The sequence below is a fragment of the Erpetoichthys calabaricus genome, chromosome 1 (genome assembly GCF_900747795.2).
Source record: "Erpetoichthys calabaricus chromosome 1, fErpCal1.3, whole genome shotgun sequence".
NCBI classification, from domain to species: domain Eukaryota; kingdom Metazoa; phylum Chordata; class Cladistia; order Polypteriformes; family Polypteridae; genus Erpetoichthys; species Erpetoichthys calabaricus.
Genome location: NC_041394.2, coordinates 335,232,154 through 335,259,869, shown reverse-complemented (window position 1 = coordinate 335,259,869; position 27,716 = coordinate 335,232,154). Strand labels below are relative to the sequence as shown.

Below are 27,716 nucleotides of genomic sequence, written 5' to 3'. Positions count from 1 at the left end.
GAATAATAATATAAAAGAAAGAAAGAAAGAAAGAAAGAAAGAAAGAAAGAAAGAAAGAAAGAAAGAAAGAAAGAAAGAAAGAAAGAATGAGCTTTTGTAAAAGGCTGCTGCATGCCATGCAATGTGTCAACATTTCGTACTCTTTGAAGATGGGTGGTGCATATTGCCTGTGCCAAGCAACTTTTTAAGATAACATCGTGTCAGTTGTTATGTCCCTGTAAAAGCCATCAGAAACTAGAAAAAGGTCTAATGATAAAATTAAAATTGTCAAATTTACAAGAAACAGAAGGAATATACAAAATGAGCTGAAGAACAGGTGCAGGGGTTTCATTAAACACTCTTAATTTGCCCCGTGTACACATGTAGGATGAGTGTGCCATCCATGCGCACACCGGGCAAATAAAAATTGTTCATTTAAATATCTAAGCAGACCCGGCTTTTTGATATGAGACATAGATACAGACATAGAGAGACCATGCAGACACCAAATATACAGTAACCTGGCCAGAATTTACACCCACAGGTTATGATGAGCAGCAGAATAATAGTCAGATTGTTATGGTATTACATGTTGTTATGTGTTTTATTTTTATTTAATTTCTGTTGTGTTTATAATTATGTAGTGTCACTTAAAATGTGCTAATGTTCTATCCTCTTCGTGGGTGAAACCCTAAGAGGCAGGGCCACCCTGACGTTACAACTACTGAGCTCTCCCTCAAGCTATTTATGGCAAAGCCAGAGGAGAACTCACACATGGTGTATTGAAATTGTTTGGAGTTTCAGCAAGTGTTTTTCTTTTCTTGTACAGTTTCTGGTATTCAGATTATTTTCTGCTCTGGATTTTGATGTCTGATTAAGGATTGTGTTTTGATTTGTAATTTGTGGATAGGCTTTCTGGCAGCTCCATTTTGCCTTTATAAGCTTTTTACAGATTTTTTTTATTTATAAAGATTATTTTGTTGTTTGTCTTTCCAAGCCAAAGGTTTTTATTATGGTTTCCATCTTCTTGGGAAACATCAATGTTATTTAAAAATTTTTATAGGCATTTGGAAGTTTAAAGTCAGTTTCCACATTTCTTTCCCTGGGCTGGCCGCAGTCTCAGGCAGTATTGGGAGAGGTGACTGGAGTTTGGGGAGGTTTGTTTCAACAGACCAGAGGAGACCCTGGCCTGCTCTGCTGCTTATTTGAAGGCCTCACACCTCATTTGTTACAGTACTGACTCCAAATTAAAACAAAAATAGTGTGAGTCCTCTTAAAGACTATACAACAGACCAGGTCCTTCCCTTTTCCCATAGAAAAGTTCTCACCTAAGGCAGCCTGACACTAAACTCCACAAACAAGCTTAAGCCTACAAAGGACTAAAATATACCGTTAAATGTTACAAAATATACTTTAATACACAAAAATACCCCACAAAGGAAAAGAACTGTTAAAACGCTCCCGATTTAAGAGCCAAGTAGAATACAAACTCTTTAGGAATAATTAAGTTTATTTGAATTAAACAAAAGAAGAACCAAAAATTGCACTCAAGGAAAAAATGTAAAGGCAAACAGGGCTCACCTAACAAGGCAGCTCACAGAAACAGATATTAATCCTCAATCCAGTAATCAAGAAGAGAAGCAAAAATCCAAGCCAATACTCACAAAGAACAGCACTCTCCAAATATTAATGAACCACAAAGGATTCATTCCCCAGGGTCACTATATATAGACTGTGAGCGGTACTTCAGCTGTGAGGTCTGGGTGGAACCTCTCTTGGGGTTCTACCCTCAAAACACAAGGAATGGAAAATGATGCTAAATAGAAAAAAATTGAGCAGAATTAATGAAAAATACACACTTTCTTTATAACAAACAAAGAAAACATAGAAAATGAAAATAAACATAAGCAGGGAAATAACCCAGACTAGTGCACTTCGCCACAGCTGTGGATTTTCACTGGCTACGATTACGACATTGTACTAGTGTGGAAAAATAATTTTAGGGTAACATTGCATTCATCTTAAAGGGTTAATAAATGTCGGAAACCTGTTCAGGCACACCAGGAAACCAGATAAAGGTCAAGTGAACAACAAAATGTACACTGAAATATAAGAACTGGTTTAGGAAAAATGATGAGATGGTCGAGTAAATAAAGAATGTACCAGAAGAAAGGCTGATGTAATATACAAAATGTACTGAAGCATGACTAAGATATGACTAAGAAATTAGCAGATGTCCTATGAACAACCAGAATGGACTGTTGCTATATGCACAGAAATTTTAAAGGAGGTGGCGCAACTCAAAGGTATAAAAGGACCAGAATATAATATAACAGACTTTTATTTTATACTAGCAAAATACCCGCGCTTCGCAGCGGAGAAGTAGTGTGTTAAAGAGGTTATGAAAAAGTAAAGGAAACATTTTAAAAATAACGTAACATGATTGTCAATGTAATTGTGTTGTCATTGTTATGAGTGTTGCTGTCATATATATATACATATACACATATACACACACATATACACACATATACAGATATATTATATATACATATACACATATATTTTTATATATATATTTTTTATATATATATATATATATATATATATATATATATATATACACATACATACATACATATACACACATAGATGCACTTACAATAACATAGAAATCAATATAAACAACATTAACATCATTATCATATGAGAATATGAAGTAATATATAAGAAGCACATTTCATATAAATATAAATTATTAAACAGTAAAATCTTCTTCTATAATTTGCTACCGTGGCTTTTCGTTGGTCTGTCCAGGATTTTAAATCACATGTAGCTTGCAAACCGTTTCACGTATTGACTTGAAATGTGGTACACATATAATACGTCACGTCTGCTATCCGCTTTATGGGTGATGAATGTATTACTCTTTTTATGTTTATTTTATTTTACAATCAACTCCTATCTGCGCACACCAGGGCGGCCGTGGGCAGATGCGTATGGTGTATTCACTCCATGTTATCGTGCATTGCGCTGTCACTGGTATTTTGATAAAAGAATTTGAACAATATATAAGAAGCGTATAAATTATTAAACAGTAAAACATTAACATTTAAGAAGTAAAGTTACATTGAGTACTACTGCAGTGGCTTCGGGTATACCTCATTTTTTCTTTGCCCATTACATGCTTAAATGTATACATTTTTTGGTGTACCTACCCGAGAACACGCGACATATAACCGACCGTGGGAGAAGCATGGATTTTAAACACGCGTTGAGTTCATCTGCTGGTCTCCCTCGTGGAATAACTGGTAATGTTTGACTAAAATCTACAGCGAGTAAAACGACATTACCTCCTTTTTTTTTTTTACGATCTCTGAGATCTTGCTTTTTTCGGTTCAAGGCTTCATAAGCTCTTTTATGTTCAATGTTGTACTTAATAAGTACTAATTATGCCAAACCATCATCTTTGAATGTTGCAAGACTTTCGCCTTGTATGTAGATCGGGGTAATTACATTCATTGCATTCCTAGTCTGAATCACAATCTCATTGTATGGGTGGTTACCTGGCACTGTAGGGTTGCCACCCGTCCTTTAAAATACGGAATCGTGCCGCGTTTGAGAATGAAATTGCGCGTCCCGTTTTGAATCAATACTGGACGGGATTTATCCCGTATTTTTTTTATCATTTTTTTTTTAAAGCAGCGTCTCATGCAAATCATCCCACACGCATTTTATGAAGATGCCTCCTTTCCTACTTTTGATTGGGTAATACTTAATGTCATCGTTAGTTTGATTGGTGTTTTTAACTGTCCAGTGAGGAGGGCGTGTCTTTTAAGTACAGTCTGCAAAGTGTTGGCACTGAGATGTTGCGTCAGCGCCATAGTTGAAGCCCCTAACGTTGCGGTCAGCAAGTCGGCTAACATCCGCCATGTGCCGTCTTTCAGTTGCGAGAAGCAGATCATAGAATGGTTGAAACTGTTGCCCCTAACGTTGCGCCACGGCGTGTGCTTCGTTTATACCTCGTGTCTTCTCATTAAACTTTTATCTTGCGAATATGTTATTGCAATCCGCAGCGGGAGCGTTTCTATAAACTTAATTTAAACTTACGTTTTACACCGTGCTTTGTTTCCCTTATGAACATGCTTGTATGCTTAACTCGCTCCGTTCTCAATTGTTAAATTAATTTTTTGCTCTTCGCTGTTTGCGGCTGTTCCTCCATTTCCCCCTACTTCATTCTTTTATCTCGCGAATATGTTATTGCAATCCTTAACGGGAGCGTTTCAATAAACTGATTGAAAATAGTTTTGCATTTACCTTTTTAGTAAAAGGCGAGCTTTTAAGCCTGAGAAATCACCCCGTAAATGCACACGTTTAATTGGACATGTGTTAATATGTATGGTTACACAGTATTAAAAGACAGTGAACAACGTCAGTTACCTTTCTTCCCGCGTTTGATAAAAGGTGAGCTTTTAAGCCTGAGAAATCACCCCGTAAATGCACACGTTTAATTGCACATGTGTTAATATGTATGCTTACACAGTATTAAAAGACAGTCAAAAATTAACGTCATTTACCTTCGTTCCCGCGTGTGACTCGTGCTGTAAATGTCTTCCTTGTTTTTAGTTCACGTGATTACGTAGGAGGCGTGATGACGCGATACGTGACTCCGCCTCCTCCATTACAGTGTATGGACAAAAAATATGTTCCAGTTATGACCATTACGCTTTGAATTTCGAAATGAAACCTGCCTAACTTTTGTAAGTAAGCTGTAAGGAATGAGCCTGCCAAATTTCAGCCTTCTACCTACACGGGAAGTTGGAGAATTAGTGATGAGTGAGTCAGTCAGTCAGTGAGTGAGTGAGTGAGTGAGTCAGTCAGTCAGTCAGTGAGGGCTTTGCCTTTTATTATTATAGATAAATCATTTGAGAGTAAACCAATGAACCAACCAAAGTAAAATGTATGCACTGATTGACACTGTATGTAAATTCAATGGTTTATAAAATGAACCTCTTTTCTTTGCTCCCTGACCATTCTGATCATTCTGACTAAGCTGTAACGGACTGCTTTTGAAAAACGCTCCCTCAAAGGCATTTTGCTGAGGAGTAATTTAAAGACACCATGAATAGCTTTTCTTCTGCCTGATTACTGATTTCTCCTGTTAGGGGACGTTTCTTTCTTTAATAAGATGTTAAATTTCTACTACACTGCTTAGTATTTTTCAAATCTTTAGAATTAAAGTACAATTTAAGAATTTTATGGAATTTTCCTTTTAAAAAAAACAGTAATTAAATTAATTTAATCTCTCGTTGGTATATATTTAATACAAAATAAAAATTCTGTTTTTTTTTGGTAAGGTCTTGTCACCTGTTGCTGTGAAAAACTGCAGGACCTTGACCTGTCAAACACCACTATCACCCCAGAATGCATGAGAACACTGGCGTTAACTCTGCATGCCTTCAAGTATGTTAGGTAAGTATTAAAACCCTCAACAGTTTACTGCTATAATTAGGTTCAATGAATCCTCTCATAAGATCTTCTAATAAACTCCATTCATATCTTACAAGGACTGATGTCACCTCATTAAGGGGACTGGTTTCCCATAAGATGCCTTTCTACACTAGAATGGCCAGTGTCCTTTATTTTAACCCCATTTCACATTACATAATTGAGACAGCCAATCAAATATGTGCAATTTCATATGTCCTGAAACCACAAATGTGCATTTTAATATAAACATGGCTCATCCAATGGACCAAAACAGAAGACTATGACAAAAATGCAACATAGGAAATCAAGAGATGTAAGACCATCTGATTTGGATGTCAGAAAATGTAACCTATGAACAACACTGTTTACTAAACCAAAAACCACCCAGAACAACATCCACCCCTTGACATTTCTGATTTTCAGTGAGCATGTCTAAGTATGTCTGTTTAGTATGTCTATTTAATTTCTATTATATTTTCTTCGATTTGGTATTATCTTATATATAAATGTCTACACGAGGAGTGTGTGTGTCTGTCCGGCCCAGAAGTCAAAGGTGGAGTCGGGGTAAGGGCTGCACCTCCGAGGAAACAGAAAACTAAACGTCTACGCATTGAAGTGTGTGTGTCTGTTTGTCTGGGCCAGAAGTATGAGGCTACTACAACATGAAGCTCAGAGACCCGGCAAGGCGGCCTCAAGTTAACAAGTCGGAAGAAGAAAGCGACTCTGTTACCAAAGTAAACCCGCAGAGAAAAGAGAGAAACTCTTACGCAAGCGAGATGAGCACTTTGGCAAAACAGTATCCCTTTTACTTTTCCTCCTGCCACTAATACACAAGCGAGGCGAGCACGTCAGCACAACGAAACCTAAGAGAGAGAGATGCCCAGAATAGTTCCTTTCAATTACCTGACATCTCTACATTTCAATTTTTTTTCTGACAATTTCAATAGTTTCTGGGACCCTGGGCTTTTTACAGCACGGGCGTGCACACCTAGTATGTTAATAAATACCATGTTACTTTTATTTTTTCTATACTTCATCTTTTATCTAATAAGGCATTATTTGGTTGGTAAGTGTCATAGAACCAAAAGAGTTTTTATGTGCATCACTTCTGTTTACTTGTTTAAGTCTTCTTCTTCTTCTTCCTCCTCGTCTTCATCTTTTCCCACTTCTAGGTGGAGTTGACATGCTGATCAACCTTCTCTATACAGCTCAGTCAGTCACACCCTTTGCCTTCAGACCTTCATTTCCTTTATCCATTTACATCCTCTTTGGCCTTCCTTGTTTCCTCTTCCCCTGTACTTAAATTCCTATCACTCTTTTTCCCACATATTCATTGCTTCTCCTCATAACAGGTCCATACCACCTCAATCTACTTTCCTGTATTTCTTAGATATCTCTAGCACTTTGTTGTACCTTTGATTGTCTCATTTCTTATTTTGTTCTTTTTTGTAACTCAGGACATTCATCTCCACGTTTTTTATTTCTGACACATCTAACTTCTTTTCCTTCACTCCCTTTACTGCCCATGTCTCAACTCCATACATCATTGCTGGTCTTACCACAGTCTTAAAAGCCTGACCTTTAACCTTCTCCTTAATTCTTTGATCACACAACACTCCTGATATCTTCTTCCAATTGTTCCATCCACACTGCACTCTGTGGGTTATTTCTGTATGTAATTTTCCATATTGGGCTACAACTGATAGTGTAGCAGTTAAGGCTTTTGTCCACCTCTTGAACCCTCAGGTACCACTCTTGAGACCAGGTGAAAGTATAATAACTATGTATTTTGTTATTAAACTGTGCACAAAGCACTACACACACCACACTATTCATAAACCAATAAACTCAACAATAAACCAATCCTCCTCGCCCAGACACGTCGCCACCCTACCTCCCAGCTCAGCTCAGTGTTCTGGGCTTCCCATAGTCCTTTTATAGCTCCTGACCCGGAAGTGGTTCCAAGCACAACCCACAAGTCCATTTCCTTCCGGGTCAGGGCAAACAGTCCTCTTCTTTATCCCGGGAGCACGTCGCTTCCTCCAATCACGTGACTGTGACGCACTCCCGGGTTATAGGGCACGCAAGAGCCCACTAGCCCCCCTACAGCGACTCCTGGCGGCCCCCAAGTTATCCAGCAGGGCTGTGTCACAACACTACAAAGTCCATGAGGCCCTGCTGGAACTCGGGGCACGAATACGCTGTCCGGAGGGCTCCTCCTAGCGGCCTGGGGGTGAGGGCCGGACTGGGAAGCCGGCAATCCTCCACAATAGATATTTAAACATATACACTCTTTTCAATAGCTTTCCTTGCAAGCTAATCTCTGGATCCTGATCATTATTAAACTTCAGATATTCTGTCTTCTTCCTATTTATCTTCAGCCCTCTATCTTCCAAAGCCCTTCTCCATTCCTCCAACTTCTTCTCCGCCTCTTATTTTCTGGTGCTACACAACACAAATGTCATCAGCAAAATGCCTGCTCCAGGGAGATTGGGCATTTCATCTCATGACTCAACACATCCATAACCAGAATAAAGAGGTAAGGACTTAAAGAAGACTCCTTGGTGCAGACCTACTTGAACTAGGGTCTTGTCTGTTACCCCAACACTGCTTTTAACCCGAGTCCTCACTCCCTCATGTATATCCTGGAGAATTCTCACATACTTCTTTAGTCCTCCTTTCTCTCTCATGCACTTCCAGACCTGTTGATGTGGCACTCTTTGATAAGCCTTCCCCAATTCAGTAAACGCCATATGCAAACCTTTCTGGTTTTACTGATGCTCCTCTATCAGTTGTCTGAATGCAAAGACAGCATCCGTTGTTCTTCTCCCTGGCATAAAGCCAAACAGCTCCTCCTCTATGGTGGTTTCTACCCTAAACCTTCTCTCTATAACTTTTTCCTAAGTTTTCATTGTGACATCAGCTTAATCCCTCTATAGTTTCCAAACCCTGAATATCACCTTTCTTCTTATAAACTAGGGGGCTCCGCCCCCTGCTCGCTTCGCTCGCCAACCCCTGGTGTTGGGAATGACAAAGAGCGTGATGTATGAATGAGATATAGAATAGTGTGAAGGTGTAGATGATGCAAATAGAAAGCAAACAATAAAGTGTGTGGCACAGTGTAAAGGTTTATTGGAAAATTTCTTTGTACACGCCATTTAAGTGTAAAAGGTAATTCCAGGTCAGAACTTGTAAGGTCAATGAAGATGGTCATTATCGTGATCAGAGTCAACTTTGTCAGAGCTTAGAAAGAGTTGTGTCTCTCCAGGAAGTAATGGAATGAATTGGGTATTTATGTTTTCCACATTAATATTTTTTGGACATAATATAGTGCGTTGTGTTAAAAGGGGCATTTGGTCTAATGAGATTGCTGTTCCAAATCTCTCTGTAACTAAGTCGTCGCAGATAAAGGCTTGAGGAATTGTAATAATATGTGGCTGAAGTCCATCTGTATTGGTGAGTGTACCATCTCTTAGTTGTAATAAGCAATTGTTATGATCTGGTTCTGGACATCGTATCTTTTTTACTAACTGTATCTTTTGAAAGCAATGGCAATTGTCTGCGTATTTTAAGGTGCACTGAACAATAGCTGAGTGCATGGCATCTGGAAGAATAGCTAATCACTGTTTAAAATCTCCTCCTCATAAAAGTACCTTTCCTCCAAATCGAATATTATTATTCATAAACGTTTGTAGAAGTTTATGAATGGTGTTGAGTAAGTGACTTCATGCCATTGTACATTCATCAATAAACAACATTTTTTGAAGGCGGATGTCACGTGCAGTGCCACCGTTAATGTTCATAGTGGATACCGATTTGTAGGATCTAATGCAGTTGATAAAGATTTCACTTTCAGGTACATCGTCAGTTAGAATCTTCTGTAGATATTCAGTATATGAATGTAAAGAAGGCAGTCTAATTTGACCCTTTTGACAACAACGTCTAAATGTATTACTTGTATTGCCAGTTGTTTCTTCAGGGAAGTGAACTGAATGACAATGATTGCAAATGACATTCATTAATCGGAATGAATTTTCCCGGTGTATGTTTTGCTTGTGCCGTTTGAGAGGCGCGTTGTTGCATGTGTAGTATTTGGGACGTGTTGTTTTGGAGCTGTAATCGATTTGCCTGTGCTGTGTGAGACGCCCGTTGTAGCCTTCCTTGCCGTTAACGTATGTCTGAGACGGGAGGTGTTTCGTTTTGAATCCGTGCCTGTTGCGATGCAGCACTTTGATTGATAGTTTGCGTCATGTGGATCCAGGATGTAGATTTGTGCATATTTGCGTTGTTGATTTGTTTCAGGGTGCACTGTTCCAATGCGATACAGTATTTGTGCACATATGCGAAAGCAGTATGGGCCATTGCCTTTTGGTGGCCTGATATTTACTAAAAGCAAATGAACTATTGTAGGATCTAACGCAGTTCATAAAGTTTTTACTTTTAGGTACATCGTTAGTTAGAAGCTTTAGTTGAGCTTTGCGTTTTTGGAGTCGAGACATTTTTTCTTTTAGAAATATGGATAAGTAATAAGAAGTATTGCACTCACTGTTAATATGGAGACTTTTCTGCGGTTGAACGGTTAATAGTGCCTTATGGTAATGAGATCCACCTATGCTGCATAGCCGTCTATTTTGTTGTTTCTTTCATGTTCGTGTGTTTGTTCCTGTTATCCTTTCCTTTTCGTTTTGTACCCGTGACCGTGTATTCATGACTTGTTTCAATATGTTTCCTTTTCTGCAGTTGAACGGTTAATAGTGCTTTATTGTAAGGAGATCCACCAATGCTGACACCTATGCTGTCTAGTGTGAAGGTGCTGACGTTCACTTTAGAATATGTGGCTTTGGGTGTGACTTCTTATGGATGTGGGTGGGGGGGATTGTTGAGGATTGTTGTTGCGCGAGCGTCTTCTTTCTTTTTGTGTTCCTGTGTCTTGTTGAATCCCCCTCTTTGTGTGTGTCCCGTCCCTCGCTTGTAGGGTCTGTGGGGTGGTTTTGTGTTCTTTTTTTTTTGTGTTCCATGGGCTTGTTGAATCCCCCTCTTGGTGTGTGTCCCGTCCGGTGCCTGTAGGGGGGGGGGGGGGGGCCTTGCTGTTGTGTGCGAGCCTCTTTTTTTTTTTTTTTTTTTTTTTCGGGTCTAGTTTCGTGTGCAATGTGTTTCGTGCTTTTCCTGCGTTTGACTTTGCGCCTCATTTCTCCATTTTTCTTGTGCTCACTCCTTTTTTCTGTGGTCTTGTCCGCCACTCACGGCCCCTCATCCGCCTCTCTCGCCCTCTTTTGTCCCCCTTTCTCGGCTCCTCAGCCGACTCTCGCGGACTCTTTTTGCGCCTGCGCAGTACGTCTTTTTGCAGCTACGGCCCATAGCCGGATGTGCCTGCGTCCATCATCCGGTTTAGCATTCTCGGTTAGTAATATGGATGAGTACAATCACACTGTTCCTTCACCTTTAATGGCTAACATGGTACAGCACCCTAGTACTTCACACTTTAGTAAATTTTCTTAATTCCTGTCTTTCTGGAATAGTACCATGTTTTCTTCTTTCCTTAGATCTCTAAAACCATAAGATTCCATTTGCAACCCGAAAATTGTGTTAAATTCTTTATGATTCAATTATTGGTTAAATTCTAGATAGCCACTGACATGCTTTGGTATTATTATTAGCTTTTGCCTTTGTTTCTGTTGTGTTTTTTGTATATTTACTAAATTTAGTTGAAGTTTTGGAATACATAGAACTTTAATGTCTCTTCAGTTTCTGAAATTGTTTTGCATCCTTTCCTGGCGCCGTCATATTTTGAGGTGAGTGTCACCACTTTGCTTAGGAACTTATCAGAATGGCACATGACATCACTAGGATGACAGGGTGTAAGGGTAGCTTGGGGCATTTATGTTTATTTGAGTTATCAGAGACATTCCTTTGAGTATTTAGCAAAATTTACTACGTGACTGATTTTCTAGATTTCAAATTAAGTGCAAGGACTTGCAGCTTTGGCTTTGAGATGTGAGTTGGGGCTTGTCAACAAATCATTTTGATTTCCTGGTTACAACCTTTGCTTGTATTTAGACTCATGTCTTATCTTCTGGTCCCTTGTTTAAAAGCACCATTTGTAGCTTTCCATTCTGCTTCCATAACATTGACAATTGAAGAATCCTCATTTTAAAGCTCATATAGTGTGTAACATGCATGTTTCCAGTTATTTTAAGTTATTAAGTTATGTATTATATAAGTCAAGTCTTATATATGCCAGCATGTATGTATAACCTGATTCTTTTCTTTGGGCAGCACTCCCTTTATATCATTCCTATAATGAATATGGCTTTTTGTTATTTCAGTAAACAGTGTGATTAATTTTTGGAATTAGTATATCTTGTTGTATAATATTTATCATTATTCTGATGATGCCATCTTATTTTTTGGTGTAGTGTGGCCACTGACATTTTGTGCCAGTCCTTGCATGCCTTCCTACATGCTGTATATTGTTGCAAGGCTGGCTTCCTGTGATGGAATTCACATAAAATGTTATATCATTGCTCCCCACTTTTTCATGATGACTACAAACAACTTCAATACGAGGTGAGACACAAAAATAACCGGATTGGTAAAAAAAAAAAAATTTATTGATGAATTACAGCATTCTACACATTGTCACCTTCTATATACTCCCCCTCCTGATCTCTACACCTCTCCATACGTATCCATCGATTGAAACAGTGCTGGAAGGCTTCTTGCTTGAGGCTCTTCAACAGGCTTGCCGTTTTAGTCTTCATTTCATCCATTGAAGAAAAATGTGTTCCCTTCATGTCACTTTTGATGTTCGGGAACAAGTACAATTCACAAGGAGCTAAATCGGATGAATAGGGAGGATGATCGAGGACAGGAATATTTTTGTCAGTCAGAACTGCTTTATAGAAAAACAGAAAATTCACCCAAAACTTTTGTGGCAACTCCTGTAACGATTGTTGTGCAAATACTGACTGGGCTATTCACAGGATATACCTAGCTGGTCAGCGGTTTGAGAGGGCGTGTAGGAGTGGATATAGTTCTATGATTCACGCCTGGCTGACCTCCAGATAGTTCTCCAGGAAAGCCCCAAGGCCAGTCCGGTTATTTTTGTGTCTCACCTCGTATATCCATGCTTTAGGATTTCCAAACAGCATATCTAAAAATCTTCCCACTTTGGTAATTGTTTGGGATTGCTTCATGTTAGCTGTATTTTCAACTTCTGCTCCAGCCTTTTTGACTCCTGATTCATTTTTGGTTTTGGTCACTTGAGAGTTTTCTTTCTTGTTTTTATCTCAGGGTGACTTTTGACTTTCTCTTTTCAATTAATTTCATCTCAAGGACTACATTTATTCTCTGTTTTTGTAAGTGTACACATTTTTTTTTATTTCAAAGTGTAGTATACAGTATCCAGCCAGGGCTCCCACCAAGTGAATTTGTTTTTTTCACTTGAGGTGGAAACTAAGAGTGTTAGGCAGTCAAGCCAAAGCAGAGCTCCATCAACTGAAGGGAGTAATATGGCCTCTCACTATGTAATGGGTTCATTTAATCTGTGCTTTGTTACAGAATCACATAGATCACTATGGGGCAGCAAGTCCTGGAAGTGTGTAGAGTGTTCAATAGGGATAACAGATAAACCAACCATCAAGTGTGGGAGAAAGCAGGAATCTGGAGGGAGACATACATTGCTATCCAAAAACAATCGAGGACAATGAAACACAACTGATAGTGCCCCATTCACACCATTATAGAATGCTTAATCTAGGAATGGAAAAAAACAGCTAAGGATATTTGGCACTTTAAGGCAAACTGAAATCTTGGGATAACGGAAACCATCAGAGAAAGTTCTAGTGTTGTGTTCCTGCAGCCATGGAAGAGCATTTCTGACCTTGGTCAGGATTATAGAACTGGGCAAAAAGTTACACTCCATTAGTCTTCTGGGTTAGGAGGAGATCTGAACATATATTTATCTGGTGGGGGATAGAGACACCATGGTCTGGAGAAAGAGAGAGATGTTAGGGGACAAGGGGGAGATTTTTTTTTTGATACTATGGTCTGCAAATGTGAAGGCTAATCAAGCACATGGACAGGGCACATGACATTACATTACAGCCCAGTAGGGCATCAGGTTTGTTGTTTTACATCTGCTCGTTTGTATTTTGTCTTCTCACCTGGGGTCTCATGTATAATGCCGTGCGTAGAATTCACACTAAAACTTGGCATATAGACAAAAACAGAAATGTGCATATGCAAAAAAAATCCAGATGCATAAATCTGCGTGTGTGCCAAATTCAACGTTCTTCCGCTACATAAATTCCGGTTAGTATGAAATGTAACAATCGTGCACGCACCTACCGCCCCACCCCATCTCTTCCCAGAATTACGCTTTTTTGAATATGCAAATTAATATAAATAGCCCCTTATGTTCAGTGTTCTGTGAAAAGACAATGGCAAAAGCATGGGGAAAATAGAAGAATTTCATTGAATACTAATGGAGGCAAGGAAAAACATACTATTTGTTGGTTTAAGCAGTGATATAAACAACAAAAGAAAGTTGATCGAGTGACATAGGGTGGCAGAGAAACTCAAAAGTTAAAGTTCAGAAAGTCGCATAGTGTCTGAAATAAATAAGAAGTGGTCAGATATCAAAGTCACCATGAAAACCTAGCTCATAGCCCACCATCTAAGTGTCATATGGAAGTGTATTAGGGTATAGAGAAAAGAAAAAAAAAACAGGGACACATTGGGAAAAAAAAGGTTGAAATTTCCACTTTGACCACATAGTTCATTTTGTCATTAACGTAGAAGGGCATAAACTTCATCTTAAAATCAATGCTTCTCAAATCCCATCGTAACTAAAGTAGCATCTTAAATGCTTCGTATTCTATGTGTTTTTATAGGTGCTCTATGTGTGTGAATCACTATGTGCTTCTTAAATGGGCTCATGCCGACAGGACACAGAATACATTACATTCATGATATTACTGCTCTCTCAACAATTTAAATACTATGATATATACCTGATATCATTTTCATGATGAAATGAATTAAAGCATGTATTAAATATAGGACCACAGTGGCGCAGTGGTAGTGACGAGTTGCCACCCTGTCCAGAGATTGTTCCTGCCACCCACAAGATCCTTGTTGCGCCATGCGTGACCCTCGATAAAATTATTTATTACAGCAGTACTGCCTCTCTCAAATGTACTAACCCCCAATTCCTGTCCTTGCTTTTCTTTCTCCAAGTAACCAATCGCCACACAATCAGCTCTTTAATAAATGTCAAGCCATCTGTAAGATTAGAACATCGATTCTTCAAAGTTTTCAAGCAACACTGAAATATCTTCATAGTATATGTTTAATTATTCCATCCATCTATCCATCCAGGGTCGCGCCAGTCCCATGCAGCAAGCATACAGAGCAAGGCAGGAACAATCCCTGAACGGGGCGCCACTTCATCGCTACCACTGTCCACCATGTCCACACATTTAATTATTAACAATATACATTATTTAAATGAGGTTAAAAATGTATCTGAATACTGTAATATATATACTTTACTGCATTTCATCTTAAAAAAGATATCAAGAGCTCCAAGGAGATAGTGCTTGGAAATCTAAACCGACTTAGAAGCCAGTAGTGCTCATCTGTAAATATGCACTCTTCTATTGAGATGAATTGAATTCCTTTATTGTTATTGTATGGTACAATCAGATTCAATTTGCAAATACTCCATAAACTTCTTTTCCTATAAAATGGTAAAATAACAACACCAACAATAATCTCTATATATAATCTTCATTTGGATCTTGATCTTTGTTTGTCCGCGAATGAATTAGAAGAAGAAGCACTAGATGGCAATAGAGAGACAGCTAAAACATAGGCATTGCATTAAGAATCTCCTCCAGGCTTATACTACTGAAGACTGTAGTACTCCAGTCACACCTCAAAAAACAGACATTCAAACTAAACAAATTGTTGTGCTTTATATTAACTAATCTTTTTTTATATATAATCTTCATTTGGATCTTGATCTTTGTTTGTCCGCGAATTCCACGCATGCGTAGACCACCTTCCAGTTTAGTACATTGTTGTTACTCACGGATGTCAACAATGTGCCGGAATAACGAAAGGGGTGGTGGACAGTGTTACACTGGTTAGCTCGTGAGGCCTGGTTAGAGAATGAGATTGCCGAAGATAAAAGGTACGTGCCTACGTAACATATGAATGAAAGAAAGACAGTGGGTAAAATGAATGACAACGTAACAGCATGTTCCGGAAATTATTATTGTTATGTTGTAGCCGGCGAGTGCTGCGCGTCTCACAGTTGTACTGTGGCTTGCTCACACGTCAGTGAAGTGATTCCTATTTATGCTTTAAACTAGGGGGCTCCGCCCCCTGCTCGCTTCGCTCGCCAACCCCTGGTGTTGGGAATGATAAAGAGCGTGATGTATGAATGAGATATAGAATAGTGTGACGGTGTAGATGATGCAAATAGAAAGCAAACAATAAAGTGTGTGGCACAGTGTAAAGGTTTATTTGAAAATTTCTTTGTACACGCCGTTTAAGTGTAAAAGGTAATTCCAGCTCAGAACTTGTAAGGTCATTTAAGATGGTTATTGTTGTGATCAGAGTCAAGTTTGTCAGAGCTTAGAAAGAGTTGTGTCTTTCCAGGAAGTAATGGAATGACTTGGGTATTTATGTTTTCCACATTAATATTTTTTGGATATAATATAGTGCGTTGTGTTAAAAGGGGCATTTGGTCTAATGAGATTGCTGTTTCAAATCTCTCTGTAACTAAGTCGTCGCAGATAAAGGCTTGAGGAATTGTAATAATATGTGGCTGAAGTCCATCTGTATTGGTGAGTGTACCATCTCTCAGTTGTAATAAGCAATTGTTATGATCTGGTTCTGGACATCGTATCTTTTTTACTAACTGTATCTTTTGAAAGCAATGGCAATTGTCTGCGTATTTTAAGGTGCACTGAACAATAGCTGAGTGCATGGCATCTGGAAGAATAGCTAATCACTGTCTAAAATCTCCTCCTCATAAAAGTACCTTTCCTCCAAATCGAATATTATTATTCATAAACGTTTGTTCATGCCATTGAACATTCATCAATAAACAACATTTTTTCAAGACGGATGTCACGTGCGGTGCCACCGTTAATGTTCATAGTGGATTCCGATTTGTAGGATCTAATGTAGTTGATAAAGATTTCACTTTCAGGTACATCGTCAGTTATAAGCTTGTGTAGATATTCAGTATATGAATGTAAAGAAGGCAGTCTAATTTGGCCCTTTTGACAACAACGTGTAAATGTATAACTTGTATTGCCAGTTGTTTCTTCAGGGAAGTGAACTGAATGACAATGATTGCAAATGACATTCATTAATCCGAATGAATTTTCCTGGTGTATGTTTTGCTTGTGCCGTTTGAGAGGCGCGTTGTTGCATGTGTAGTATTTGGGACGTGTTGTTTTGGAGCTGTAATCGATTTGCCTGTGCTGTGTGAGAAGCCCGTTGTAGCCTTCGCTGCCATTAACGTATGTCTGAGACGGGAGGTGTTTCGTTTTGAATCCGTGCCTGTTGCGATGCAGCACTTTGATTGATAGTTTGCGTCATGTGGATCTAGGATGTAGATTTGTGCATATTAAATGAACTATTGTAGGATCTAATGCAGTTCATAAAGTTTTTACTTTTAGGTACATCGTTAGTTATAAGCTTTAGTTGAGCTTTGCGTTTTTGGAGTCGAGTCATTTTTTCTTTTAGAAATATGGATAAGTAATAAGGAGTATTGCACTCACTGTTAATATGGAGCCTTTTCTGCGGTTGAACGGTTAATAGTGCCTTATTGTAATGAGATCCACCTATGCTGCATAGCCGTCTATTTTGTTGTTTCTTTCGTGTTCGTGTGTTTGTTCCTGTTATCCTTTCCTTTTCGTTTTGTACCCGTGACCGTGTATTCATGACTTGTTTCTTTCTCAGCATGCGAAATATGGATAAGTAATAAGGAGGATCGCAGTCACTGTTAATATGTTTCCTTTTCTGCAGTTGAACGGTTAATAGTGCTTTATTGTAAGGAGATCCACCAATGCTGACACCTATGCTGTCTAGTGTGAAGGTGTTGATGTTCACTTTAGAATATGTGGCTTTGGGTGTCACTTCTTATGGATGTGTGTGTGTGTGTGTGTGGGGGGGGGGGGGGGGTTGAGGATTGTTGTCGCACGAGCGTCTTCTTTCTTTTTGTGTTCTTGTGTCTTGTTGAATCCCCCTGTTTGTGTGTGTCCCGTCCCTTGCTTGTAGGGTCTGTGGGGTGGTTTTGTGTTCTTTTTTTTGTGTTCCATGGGCTTGTTGAATCCCCCTCTTGGTGTGTGTCCCGTCCGGTGCCTGTAGGGGGGGGGGGTGCCTTGCTGTTGTGCGCGAGCCTCTTTTTTTTTTTTTTTTGGGTCTAGTTTCGTGTGCAATGTGTTTCGTGCTTTGCCTGCGTTTCCTCATTTCTCCATTTTTCTTGTGCTCACTCCTTTTTTCTGTGGTCTTGTCCGCCTCTCGCGGCCCCTCATCCGCCTCTCTCGCCCTCTTTTGTCCGCCTTTCTCGGCTCCTCAGCCGACTCTCGCGGACTCTTTTTGCGCCTGCGCAGTACGTCTTTTTGCAGCTACGGCCCATTGCCGGATGTGCCTGCGTCCATCATCCGGTTTAGCATTCTCGGTTAGTAATATGGATAGCCTGGATACCTATGTGTCCCCCTTTTATAACCATTGCTCCGTGCATATTGCCTTACTCTTTGGATTGCCACAAAGCAACCTGCGAGATTGGAGAAAGGTTGAGAAGAGATCGTGAGAGGAAACGACAGCGTTGTGAAAACGAGGCGGAATGTGAATGGAGAGAAGCAGAAATGCTCCTCCACCTCCACATAATTACAATTCGGACAGTGATTCCGAGTAGGCCGTTCCTATCGAATCAATGTCCAAGGGTTTTGTTTTGTAATTTTGTTTCCCTTATAAAAAATGATAATGCTGTGTGATAAAAGGGCCCAGTTCACGACTGGCAGCCACATTTAAACAGGGAGCCCTTCACAGACAACTTAAACACGCGCAACGTAGTTGGGCGCACATGGCTAGTAATAATAATAATAATAATAATAATAATAATAATACATAAAAAACAAATAAAAATCTAATATGAAAGCATTAGTGGATCAGGTTGTGCAATATTACAATTGTAGTGCAAGTTGACAGTGACTTAATTTTACTTATAAGTATAAACAGTTCCACTGGGAGCACTTGATGGTCTGGTTGAGCGTGTTTAGAGCTCTTGCGATGAAACTGTTTCTCAACTGCAAGGTCCATACAGGAAAAGCTCTGAAGCATTTGCCGAATGGGAGAGGTTCAAAGAGACTGTGCGCATGGCTGAGGCAGTGTGTGCTAGAAGCTATATGCCGATAATTATCTCTGCTCTTGACACAATCTGCCATAGAGCTTTCCGATCTGCTGTTGTAGAGTTGTGATTCCATACTCAGATACAATGGGTTAAAATACTGGTGCACTGAGAGTAACAACACTAAAGCAGCTATGGTATTTGGAATAGTTTGGCCATTCCATGCACTATTATATGGTTACAGGTACTAAAAAACGATATGCGATATTTCAGTGTATTTGCAATATTTCAGTGTATTTGATAAAGCTGTGTCAGGGATGTGAATCTAAAAAATAAAGGGAAATCATACAAGAACAGCAGCACTACTTTGATTCTGAGTGGCACCAGTTTGCAAAACAAGCCCACAACTTGGTTTGAGATGGCATGAGAATATGTGTGGCTTTATGCTAAGGTTAGTTTTTATACATCGCGATGTTAGCATGGAAACAGGCATATTTTTTTGTGTACACATCGCTTATACATGAGGCCCCAGGAGCTTATTCCTGTTAATAAAGGTGTGATTTTTTTTTTTACATGTTTTGCATTCTTGGTGTTATTCCAGGGTATGGAGGGTTGACTCAATGGCCCCCACTGCTGCAAAAATGTCTGTTTTTATAAAGAAAATGCAAAAATTAAAAAGGGACTGAAAAATTGGATCTACAACTGTAACTGCTTCTGTTTTCACCTCCTCTCTCTTCTTTACAGAATGACCTGCTGTGATCTCACCTCTAGATGCTGTGAGAATCTCTCCTTGGTTCTCTCTGCTGAGCACTCTCATCTGACTGAACTGTACCTGAATAACAATAACCTGGAGGATTCAGGGGTACATTTGTTATGTGAGGGTTTGAGGAACCAAAAGTGTCAATTAGAGAAACTGAGGTGAGTAAATATTGTGTTTTATAAATTGATTTTCGATGACTGTTTTAGGCATGATTGTAAAAAAAAAATGAGAATAAAGTCCTGTTCTTAATTGAGATGTGAACTGTTCGGAGCAGTCTGTATACATTTTTCTTTGTCGCATGGACATCTATAACTGGTGTTCAAATTCAATACATTTTACTTACTCTCCATCTCTCTGTTCATCTGTACAGGCTGATTAACTGTGGTCTCACCTCTGGAAGTTGTGAAGCTCTCTCTTCTGTTCTCTCCGCTGAATACTCACGACTGACTGAGCTAGATCTGGGAAACAATAAACTAGATAATTCAGGCGTGAATCTACTCTGTAAAGGATGGAGTACCTGCAAATTATTGAAACTGGGGTGAGGAAATAGGAGAACGTTTTACACATTTATTTTCACTGGCCTCATAGATATGCCTGTATAAAGTACAGAAAAAAAAAATGTGTTTAAATTCCATGTGATGACTCCAGATCATCCTATGTTGTCTCATGAGAAATCAGGATTGAGTTTTTATTTACTGCTTGTATTGGTACATTTTTATTTTTCTCCCGTCATTTCTTCTCTCCTCATCTCAGCCTGTGGTCATGTGGACTCACCTCTGGATGCTGTGTGGCTCTCTCTTCAGTTCTCTCTGCTGAACACTCACACCTGACTCAGCTAGAGCTGAATGACAATAACCTACAAGATTCAGGAGTGCGTCTACTATGTGAGGGACTGAGGAACAGAAACTGTAAATTAGAAAAACTTGGGTAAGCAAACACTGAATGTGTGGGTATGTGTGCATGTGATAGAGAGAGAGAGAAACAGTTTTATTAATTTGTTATTCATTGCTCTATGAATGAGTTTAAAACACAAACTTAGAGACACTCTATTAACCTATTTTCATTTTTACAGTGTTTTATATAGATAGATAGATAGATAGATAGATAGATAGATAGATAGATAGATAGATAGATAGATAGATAGATAGATAGATAGATAGATAGATAGATAGATAGATAGATAGATATCTGTTGATTGATTGATCACTTTAAATTGCCAAAGGAATAATTTAAAGACTGTAGAAAGAATTAACTTTTTTTTCTTATTTTGTAAATCGATTGTTATAAGTATAACTATAAATAAAAAAAATACAATATAATCTGGAGTTTATATAAGATGGGAAGAGTTTGAACCTGTCTGCGGTCTCACATGAGAGGTTAGGATCGAGTTTTTTTTTGTCAGTATTTGTCAGACGAGCATTGGTGCTTCTAGTGCTCACTCTCATTCACTTTCAGTGTCTTTATCTCTTTTTTCTCATCATTTCTACAGGCTTAATTCGTGTGGGGTCACCTCTGGATGCTGTGGAGCTCTTTCCTCAGTTCTCTCTGATGAACACTCACGACTCACTGAATTGTGGCTGGGAGGAAATAACCTGGAGGATTCAGGAGTGGATCAGATATGTGATGGGCTAAGGAGCCCAAACTGTAAATTAGAAAAACTGGGGTGAGAAAACAGTGAGCATGTGTGTATAAGTGAGTGCATGACATAATTCTATAATTTTTTCTGACGGTTTTAAAATTTCAAATGTTAAAGAAAATGAATAAAATACGGATACATAAATCACAGTTTAGGATTCTAGGTCAGATTGCATGGTCTTTTTATTTTCAGTATGTCCTAAGGAGAATTGTTAATTGCATAGCACTAACTTTCCCATTTCATGTTTCTATTTACTCCTCCTCTCTGCAGGCTGTTCAGGTGTAGTCTGACCTCTGGATGTTGTTCAGCTCTCTCTGCAGCCCTCTCTGCTGAACACTCATGTTTGACTTACATGGAGCTGAGATACAATAACCTGAAGAATACAGGAGTGCAACTATTGTGTAATGGGCTGAGGAATGTAAACTGTAAATTGGACAGACTGGGGTGAGTGGGCACTGAATGTGTGATTGTGAAAGAGAGAGATGTTTTTATGAGTAATTAATGTATCTAAGTGTTAAAGACACACTGACCCCATCTCTAATAATTCAATCACATGTGAGAAATTTAGGCCACAGTTCAACAGTTCATAAAGAATCAAGATTTTTAAGTTTCTGTCTTTAGTCTGTCGTGTAGACGTCAGAATTGTTTCAAGTGCTTACTTTTAATGAATCTCTGTGTCTTTACTTCCTGTCTCCTTATTTTCATAGGTTGCTGTCTTGCCATCTCACCCATGAGTGTTGTGAGGCTCTCAGCTCAGTTCTCTCTGATGAACACTCATGTCTGACTAAGCTGGAGTTGGGACAGAATAACTTGGGAGATTCAGGAGTACATCTTCTGTGTGAACCCCTGAGGAACACAAACTGCAAATTGGAAAAACTGAGGTGAGAAAACATCGGTCTTGTATGACCTTTCTGGATTTATTTCTGTTGGCTCTATGAATACGAGTATTAAAGACATACAAAACAATGTGTTTAAATCCCATGTGACTACTTCAAGATAGACTGTTGTGTTATGTTAGAGATGTTAAAGTTCTATGCAAGTCTCTTTTCAATAAATCACTCCTGTCCCAAACCAGCTACAGTAACACTGCATGTGAACCACAATCCTCAAATAAGGAGCCGACCTGGAGAAGACCCACTACTTGCAGAGAGCTCCCCCTGAAAATTATATTTTTATATGTTACTTACCCATGTAGTTTGAAATGATAGGCCAAAAATTTTGATCTCATGTTTTCACTCACTAAGTTTCTGGTAGAATAGTCCTCTATGGAGACAAATGGTGGACCAAAGCATCTCAATAAATTAGAATATCATTCAAAAGTTAATTTATTTAAGTAATTCAATTCAAAAAGTGAAACTTGTATATTGCTGCAGTGGGTTGGCACCCTGCCCAGGATTGGTTCCTGCCTTGTGCCCTGTGTTGGCTGGGATTGGCTCCAGCAGACCCCCGTGACCCTGTGTTCGGATTCAGCGGGTTGGAAAATGGATGGATGGATGGAAACTCGTATATTGTATAGATTCATTACACACTAAGTTATATATTTCAAATGTTTATTTCTTTTCATTTTGTTGATTGAATTACTGAAATAAATTAACTTTTCTAATTTATTGAGATGCACCTAATGAGAATTACACCTTTTATTGGCTAACTAAAAAGAGTTACCTCGAAAGTTTACATATTGTAATCTTTTTAGTTAGCCAACAAAAGGTGTCATTTTGCTTGACTTCTCACCACATCCATAATGGCTAACATGGTACAACACCCTAGTACTATTGAGATGCACCTGCATAATATCAGCATTCATGAAAAAAATCTCATGTCACTCATGTCGCATAATCCATATGTCAAGTTATCTGTTTATAATGTCCCAAACACATATATTTTTATTAATATATTACTAGATAAACCACTTTCGGATAATACTCCCATAAATGAAAGTGGAAAACTCTCAGCATTGGAATTATGGACCTGCCTTCCATCATTACATTAATATTTATTTAAATAAATATATTATGTGTACTGTATATATCCACACCTGGGATACCCCAGGATTATTAAGCAAGAGTTTGTAAAACTGCATGAGTGAAATGACATTCTGCTTGTTGAATCATCTCAAATATGAAAATATATGGGACATATTTTCTTCTGATAAAGTTTTTATTAATTTCTTTTAACTTTCAATCTTTAGCTTTACATGTCTCTCAGTGCACTTTCTGAAATGTTGATATCACATGAAGCACAATGTTAGCCAATGGATAATCAGTTACTGTTATGCCTTGAACTAGTAAAAGCAAATAGAATGAATGGAAGTAACTGGGAGAGGAAAGGATAGATAAGCCAGAAGTCAAAACCAAGAATTAATCCTATCTTTCATCTGATCAACAATCATAAATAAAGAATCAAAGTAAGGAACAGAAGCTAAACGTCATGAACCAGGAAATCTAAATAGCACCTTTACAGACACATCTAAAATACTGATCTTTCAAGTGGCATTCTGATGTTGTTCATTGTGCAACCTCTGGGTCTGCGCTCCATAGCAACCAACAGTGGGCAAAAACTAAGGTGTCCCAGGAGATAAAGCATGGCAAGGAAAATGATAAAAAAAAAATAATTCTTACACTCCCCAAATCATGACAGTTACTGGGCAGGACTCCTGACCAATTGAATGAAGAGGGAGTCAAATGCTCAGTTGTGTTTGAGCACATTCCATTTTCATTCATAAGATCATCTCCCAGAATTGGTTTATTGAATAATTTTTCAGCAAAATTACATGAGCTTGGCACGTTGTGAGAATACAACTGGATGACTTGACTTGTAGATAATGTGATGCGAGGAACGTACAATTTTTTCATGAATGTTTCCAGTGCTATTTACTGTTGTGCAACGTTGGTCCCCATCGATGACTATTCTGTCAAAAACTTGATAACTTCATTTTGGAAAAACATTTGAAGATATTCATTATAAGTTGGTAAAGTGTTAAACAAATGTCCCTAAACATAAAGTCAAGTGGTTCTGGTTAGAGGAGGTCATATACTCAAATTTCTTAGGGAACTTGTCAATAGAACATTTTGTACAATTCTAACAGGAAACAGAGTAAGTTGACACATATTGGCTTTGTGACACTAGGATCCCTGGAACAGATGAGGTTCTGAAAATGGCAGTCATTCTGTCACTTCTGAGCCACATGAGATACAAAAAAGTGAAATCAACCAAGTGAGAAGAGGAAAAAGGATGTAAAGAATGAATGAAAAATACCAACTGAAAAATACTGGGTTTACCAGGTCCTTATTGTCATGTTCACAGGGTACAGTAAAATTGTGACTTGCATGTGCTAATCAGCTCTGGTGCCATGATTAGTTAGTAGAACTACCCTGCTTAGTTTATGTTGCACATTAAAGGGTTACAAGTTTTAATTCTCTCCCTGTCTGCGGGTTTACTTGACATCTTTTTGCCATGAATAAATCTTTACGGCACTGTCAGATCCTGATAAGGAAGGACATTAAATCTGTCAGCATTGTTTTGAAGTGAATTAATAAAAATACTCAACTCACAAATCTCTTAAAAAATAAACCATAAACCAATTTAAATGAAGTGAAAAATGAACTTGGCAAGACAAGCAGCAGTCCAGCTTTGATGACCTGGAAATCAACTCAGTGATCTGACAGTGACATTAAGGAGGTCATGTGTGTTCTTCACCCTTAAGAGCCAACCTGACTTACGGTCCTGTTAGACAATCAATTATGCTGTTAGGGATTCTGGGAAAGTGATGTGAGAGTGGCATATAACTAAGAGATTTGACTCTGTGAACTTCAAGGGAAATTACATCCCAATGTTTGTTTAATTTGCATTTCTGTCTTTTCTACAGGGTACACCACAGTGGGGTGAGTAATGAAGGGACAAAGCACCTGAAGTCACTGGAGAAGGAGCTTAACAAATCTGGATGGCGGGTGACAATATATCTGTGAAGACCTGCCTTAGTTGTCAAACTAGTCTCCAGTGATGACACTTACTGTCAACTAAACTACACACACTTTTTTTCTGCCTCTGCAAGCCTATCTGGCAACAAATGTAAAACCAAACATATAAACCACACAAATTATATTGTACTGTAAGGTTTACATTTCTGATCTGTTACAGCAGTGATTGATGAGGAAAAGAATTTAAGAGGTCATATGAAAGTCTGTCTTTGCAGATATTGTTAAACATTAGGCCACACTCTGAACTACAGATACTGTACATTTCTACATTTAAGTGACATTACTAATTTCTTTTACTGTGTGATATATACCAATGGATAACATGCAGAGAAACTAGGTGCTTATGGCATTTAACGTTGAATTAGAAGCTTTTTGGTTCAGTACCAGCTTCTGACTCATCACATCCTTCAGCTAGTCTGTTAATGTACACTTGGCCTCACATCAAAGTTGTAAATATACAATAATTTCAGCTAATTCCTTCTTCTAATTCCTCTCTCTCTCACTGTATGCATGCACTACGGGTCAAACGTTTTAGAACACCTCACTTTTCCAGTTTTTCTTCAGATTTAATCAGTTGAAATCCAATGAATGATCTAAAATAGTGAAAAGGTAAGCAGTAAACTGCCAGAGTTTAAATGTAAAGTTTAGGTTGGCAAAAACTGAAAAAATGAAATTTCAGAATATTACAAATGGGCCTTCTCTAACGAAAAACTAAGAGTTTTCAATCTAAAGAAGTTCTGCAGCAATTACAGTAAATTAAGCCTTGCAAGTTGAAGCAAACAATTTGCACAGGTGTCCTATGTTCTTTTGATTATTTAAAAACCCTCTGTCTGTTTTAATGTAGAGTTGGAACAGACTGTTACTACACCTTCTGAGGTACTACTTGGACAATAACAGCAATTAATGAATGAAATGAGATAGAGCATTATTACCTAAGAAGCACACGCCTTTCATTTAGGGAAACTGCAAAAAAAATCCTAGTGTTAGTGAGTACAGTGGGGTCCTACACGATCCAAAGGCAATTGGAAACTGGAAGAAATTCTGATAGGAAGAGATCTGGTAGATCCAAAGTTACAACCCAATCAGAAGACAAGTTTCGGAGGGTCATCAGCTGGCATGATAGGTGCTTCACAGCAAAACAACTTCAAGCACAGCTTAACAGTGTAGATCAATAAAAGCAAGTCTCAGTTTGTGCTGTGAAGAGGTGACTTTGTACTGCAGGTTTGACAGGGCGAGTGGAAGTGAGTCATTTCTTAAAGGACAAAATAGGGCCTTGAAATACATCAATGTACTGGTATCCAAGCTGAAATAGATAATGTTCCCTTACCTTGCCAGGAGGCCATCATATTTGATGGACAGTCAGGATAGATGGGCATCCTGACCAAAACAGTCATTGCTCCCTTTTCCACTAGAGAAGCCAAAGTAAGTGAAGAACACTTGGAGAATGACTCCTATGATCATATGGTCTCCCAATACATTGGGTGTTAGTATTCATCTTGGCGGGCCCCCTTTCAGACATGTGTAGAGCATCATGGAAGTTGTTGTTTTCAATGGACTGTCCTGTTGGGTTCCTTGGGTGCCACCGGAAAGATCTGTTGGGAATAGGATCCCCTGTCCTACCAAGGTTTCACCTGACCCAGAAGTGTATCCCAGAGACAATAGATTGGCAACAGCAGTACTTCCAGTTGTAGGGAAACCGTAGTAAGGAGAGAAAGAAGACAAAGTTTGCCAGGAAAGAGTGGAGGAGAAAGAAGAAAACCATTTTGTTTATTGTGGAAAAAACATGTCTAAAGTTATTTCTTTAAATAAAGCAACTTTTGAACCTTGGACTTGTGTGGAGTGATGTTGTGTCTGGGATTTGGGGCACAATATAGTCACATAACAGTAATATTCATTAATACATCATCTAAGAATGAAGCTCTTATATACCAAAGTTGGTATCAAAATATGCTATGGTATTAGAGCAATTTCAAGCACTTATCCATTACACAGTACAGTGCTGTGGTAGTCACTGTGTGACTTTTGTTTGTACCAAATAATCTTATGTCATTATTATTATGTGTACTGCAGAACAGAAACATTTGAGTGCTTAGTAATTCCATTTGTATTGCAGCTATATTATATTTTTTTTATAAAGAAATAAATTTTGTCCAGTACATCACAAAAACATAATGCAACATCTTTAGAAACTAAAATTCAGATTTTATAAAGAGTAGTAATGGGATTAAAGAAGTGCTACATATGAAATCATTGGAGTTAACAGTTAGCCATGAACAGAGCTCTGTAGAACATTAAAGAAGGGTGGCTGAGAGGAAGCAATCATCTGCAAGTTCTGCAACTACTTTTCCTTGGAAAACAACTGACAGTTACATCTACCACATTCCAGATCATGCCTACTACATTCATGTGCTTGTGAGGTAATGTCAGATGTAAAAAGAGCAATTTAGTACAATGGCAGTATGAATGTGCTGAAAACTATATTTTTTAGGAAGCAGGTTGTTC

At 38.5% G+C, this 27,716-nt stretch overlaps 1 protein-coding gene across 2 annotated transcripts in view; it reads left to right on the top strand.

The window, feature by feature from the left end:
- Positions 1-26,101, top strand: part of LOC114664844 (cytolytic toxin-beta-like) — a 45,272-nt gene extending 19,171 nt beyond the window's left edge. For both annotated transcript variants that reach the window (XM_051925063.1, XM_028819134.2), the window contains exons 4-11: positions 5,337-5,451; positions 19,586-19,759; positions 19,972-20,139; positions 20,355-20,528; positions 21,091-21,264; positions 21,508-21,681; positions 21,945-22,118; positions 25,103-26,101. In XM_051925063.1, the coding sequence (XP_051781023.1) occupies positions 5,337-5,451; positions 19,586-19,759; positions 19,972-20,139; positions 20,355-20,528; positions 21,091-21,264; positions 21,508-21,681; positions 21,945-22,118; positions 25,103-25,202 (1,253 nt within the window). In that variant the 3' untranslated portion in view covers positions 25,203-26,101. The remainder of the gene's footprint in view (positions 1-5,336; positions 5,452-19,585; positions 19,760-19,971; positions 20,140-20,354; positions 20,529-21,090; positions 21,265-21,507; positions 21,682-21,944; positions 22,119-25,102) is intronic.
- The last annotated feature ends 1,615 nt before the right edge of the window (positions 26,102-27,716 follow it).